Source organism: Triticum aestivum, chromosome 6B, assembly GCF_018294505.1.
Source record: "Triticum aestivum cultivar Chinese Spring chromosome 6B, IWGSC CS RefSeq v2.1, whole genome shotgun sequence".
In the NCBI taxonomy this organism is placed as follows: domain Eukaryota; kingdom Viridiplantae; phylum Streptophyta; class Magnoliopsida; order Poales; family Poaceae; genus Triticum; species Triticum aestivum.
Genome location: NC_057810.1, coordinates 87,706,820 through 87,710,768, shown reverse-complemented (window position 1 = coordinate 87,710,768; position 3,949 = coordinate 87,706,820). Strand labels below are relative to the sequence as shown.

The window sequence follows — 3,949 nt, the reverse complement described above, 5'->3', positions numbered from 1 at the left end:
TACACCTTCTGCTACGGTTTCTTCCACATTCAGCCGGCATTGTCGTCGGTCTATCTCGTCTCCTGTGGTCTTAGGGCCATGGAGGATTGGTGGATCTCGGCCCTTGCCGGCGAAAGGGCTCCGTTTTCTGATGCTTTTTTGAGTTTTGTTAGAGTTTGTGTCTTACTCAGAGATGCGAGGCGGAGGCGGCTCTTTGCAGATGGAATAACGTCCTCCCCGCCTAGGCCCCGTTCCGGTGGTGTTTCTAGCATCGGAGGGAGTGTGGAGGTTTGTCTCCGGTTGGAAAAGGCAGTGCCTAGGAGGCGCTTAGGTACGCCTAGGCGCTAGGCAATGGCCAAACGCCTCGCCTAGGGCATAAATGGAGGTCTAGGCAGGATAAGCAAGGAATTGCCTATGCAAGCAAGAAATCATACCACATACTGCACTAATATGCCAAACGGGTTATATTCCAATGGTAGTAGATGGTAGTTAACTTATTTATATGCCTTAAACTAATATCTAACACCCAAAATAATCACAAATACACTATGGGTAAAAACTATATTACCGCCTAGGCCGCGCCTAGGGCGCTTAGGCACCGCCTAGGCACTAGGCGAAGGCCAACCGCCTCGCTTACGCCTACCGCTTTTTCCAACCTTGGTCTTCGGTGGATCCACGTGGATCCGGTCTTCGTTCGTCTGAGTTCGTGTCCTTACAAGTTGGATACTTCTGATCTACGCTTCTCTTCATCTGCGGCGATTGCTGTTCTGGTACGTTGGTCCTATGGGGTCTTAGCACGACGACTTCCCGACTGTCTACTACAACAAGATTTGCCCGGCTCCGAAGAGGGAGGGGCGATGATGGCGGCGCGCCTTCGGCTCGCTCCAGTGCTTGTAATCGTCGCTAGGTGGTCTACGGACCTGAATGTATTTTTTACTTCTGGTGTTCTTTGTATTAGTTGATGAATAGATCAGAAGTTTAAAAAAAACAAAACCATAACTGTATGACCAACTGTTCAATTATTTATCCAAGTACAAGCCTCACTTTATTCTTGCTTGCAAGTTTGCAACAACACATCAAAATCTAATCGACGGAGAGATGATGCAAGCGTGGCTTGTGGAAGCATAGCTCCGATCAGGCGTAGTACTTGATGTAGCTACTGTAGTCGCTCTGCTTGTCGAAGTATCGGTCCCAGAGCATGACCCCGCCGTAGTTGTCCTTCTTCTGCACCACAGGCGTGATGCCGTAGTAGACGTTCTTGGGGTGTATCCACTGGTAGGACTTCTCGTCGGCGGTGAGCCCGATGAAGAACCGGGTCGCCGGGTACGCCGCCGTCCACCTGTCCCACGCCTCCTCCCACGCCCCGTACTGGTTGCACGCCTTGTCGCTCTCCTCGTAGATCCTCACGTGCACGCGCTCGAAGATCCCCGTCGCCAGCGCCCGCCCCACGTGCGCCGCCGGCGGGTACCCGCACCGGACCGTCGCCGTTAGGTGCAGCGGCTTCCCCGGGCCGCCGCGGATGTTGTGCTTCGCCAGCTCGATTGCCAGCACGTCGTAGCGGTCCGCCGGCGTGCCGTGCTCCAGGAAGAGGTCGACGCCGTCGGGCCACGCGTCGCCGAAGGGGCGGGGGACGCCCGGTTTGGACCCGCCGAAGTAGGAGTTCCAAAGGTGGTCGAAGAGGTCGAGCGCGGAGCGGTTGGACGGGAGCGAGTAGCCGGTGCCGTAGCCGCCGATGGAGAGGGAGACGGGGACGCCCTTGAACTGGCAGTGCTTGATGTCGGCGCCGACGGCTGAGAGGTCGTGGCCGGAGAGGTCGAGGTGGTACTTTCCGTTGGCGCCGAAGACGTCGAGGAAAGACATGCGGGGCATTTGATGATAACCCCCCCAGTTCGTGTGCCTTTGATCATAAGCCCCCCCTTTGTGTCATTGACATGTGGGACCGGACCCCATATGTCAGTGACACAAAGGAGGGCCCCACATGTCAGTGACACAAAGGGGGGCTTATGATCAAAGGCACACGAACTGGGGGGTTATCATCTTATGCTGACCATGGTGTACATGCCGGAGTCGCAGGCCTCGCGCAGGGACCCCTCGGCCTTGTTCCGTCCCCAGAACACCGTCACCTGGCCGGTCTTCCCCGCCGCCATGCCCGGCGCGGCCAGCGACAGGGCCGCGGCAACGACGGAGAGAAGGGCTAGGAGGTAGGCTGCTGGCCTCGGGGGTGCGAGCGGCGTCATTGTTGGTTTCTTCAACTCTCGTAGGCGTAGCTAGCTTTGGTATTGCCTTTGCTTGTTTGGATGAAGGGTTGTTTAGCTCGAATGCGATATATATATATATATAGATGGATTCTGGAGGCAAATACAGAGAGACAGATGGAGATGTGGAACTGAGCTCGCTAGGCAGCTATAGCTGACTGGAGAACCATTTTAGCTAGCTATGGTTGACTTGAGTTGGGCAAGCAAGAGTAACATTTCAGGCTCCTTTTGGTTGCTCCCTTTCGGGCGTGCCGCACGCAGGAGTGACTACTAATAGTGGGGTGGGGTTAGGATCCTCTGCTCTAGCGCACCCATGCAGTGATGAGCAATGCTACATCAACGGACTGGTTACGGGATGTTACTGGGCTAGGAATACGTGGCAGTTTTTAGTTGGTTATTAGCGGGGAACCAGGGCCCACCTCTGAAAATCTATGGGCGGAGGGTTAGTATTATGGGATAGGTCCGTACTATCTTCTCCGTAAGCATTCGTTATTATAACATTTTTGGTACTGCAGATGATCTCAACCTCTAATAGTGAGGCGGTTTTTATGAGGATACCCACTTGTAAAGCTATTTTTGCTTTTAGTTTCATTTTTCGTGTGCTGAAAACTAAGACCCAAAGATTACAATGAGTTGTATAGGAAACGCTGACAAGTGAGGTTCAAAAGTATCTTGGTCATTTCACCCTGATCAATGATAAAGTCAGATTGAAAAATCACATGAGTTCCGAGAGATTGTGGTGCCATGCATATTATAAACGAAGGAAATGGGGGAGCTTTCAAATTAAGGAGGGAATGTGGGTTAAGATGAGGGTTTGTTGTACAATGGCAAGCACGATTCGAATCTCTAATCCTAATGAAGCAATTGGTAGTCTCCGCTGGTCAATTTTCGTCCCATCACTTTTGTCCGGGTTTTTTTCATTGGTTTTTTCGTCCCCTCCACTCCCCCAGCCACCCACACACCTAGCCGAAAAAAGCACTCCACAAAAAAAAGCACTCCTATCGATCTAGGTCACAGCCCCATCAGTTCAACTCCTACGAGACCGCCACCGCCGCCGGCATCACCCATCTCGATCCAACTCCTTCCTCGGTCCAACTCCTACGAGACCGCCGCCGCCACTTCCATCGCGAAACCCCAGGGTTCCTAGCCTCCGCCACCCACGTCTTGCTCCTCTGCCAATATACGAGACCGCCGCCGCCGCCGCTGCCATCGCGGAACGCCAGGCAGGGTGTGGTCACATTGCAGGCAACGAGGAGCAGCGCAAGGCTGTGCCTGTCGTGCCCTGCATCGCGCCACCCACCACCTCCACCCTCCATAGTCATCCCTTCCCCAACCTTTGTCCCGTCCCGCATGACGGTCGGCCGTTGTGCTCCCTTAGCAGGCCAAGCCATGTTCATCCTCCCCCGCAGTACTGTGGTCCCGCCGCTGCTTCGGTCGATCATCCGCGCTCCGCCCCGCTGCGGCGCAACGCACCGTGCCCCGTAGGTGGCTGAGAGATGGAGAAGGGGGTCGTAGCAGTCGTCCCCGCGTCTTCCCCCATCTCCAGCAGCTAGATCGTTTCCACATCGGATCCATGCATGTGCATCTACGTAAGAACCATCTCCAGTAGCTAGATCGTCCCCACATTTGATTTTATTCATTGTTCATCTGGTCCTTAATTAATTATCTTGAGCCTTGATTAATTAATATGGAACTCGCACATTTGTGATGGTTTT

General features: G+C 53.9%; 1 protein-coding gene across 1 annotated transcript; it reads right to left on the bottom strand.

Moving 5' to 3' along the window:
* Positions 1 to 979: 979 nt before the first annotated feature.
* LOC123133608 (xylanase inhibitor protein 1-like) lies at positions 980 to 2,308 on the bottom strand. Its single transcript, XM_044553062.1, has 2 exons — positions 2,024 to 2,308; positions 980 to 1,841 (listed from the first exon to the last, which is right to left on the bottom strand). The coding sequence occupies exons 1-2, from the start codon at positions 2,214 to 2,216 to the stop codon at positions 1,114 to 1,116; spliced, it is 921 nt and encodes a 306-aa protein (XP_044408997.1). The 5' UTR covers positions 2,217 to 2,308; the 3' UTR covers positions 980 to 1,113.
* Between the last annotated feature and the right edge of the window lie 1,641 nt (positions 2,309 to 3,949).

Excerpts from the sequence above, each read along its gene's own strand:
- LOC123133608 (XM_044553062.1), bottom strand. The coding sequence starts at position 2,216 with ATGACGCCGCTCGCACCCCCGAGGCCAGCAGCCTACCTCCTAGCCCTT. Across the intron at positions 1,842-2,023 it reads CGGCATGTACACCATGGTCA|GCATGTCTTTCCTCGACGTC; the intron begins GCATAAGATGAT and ends ATCAAATGCCCC.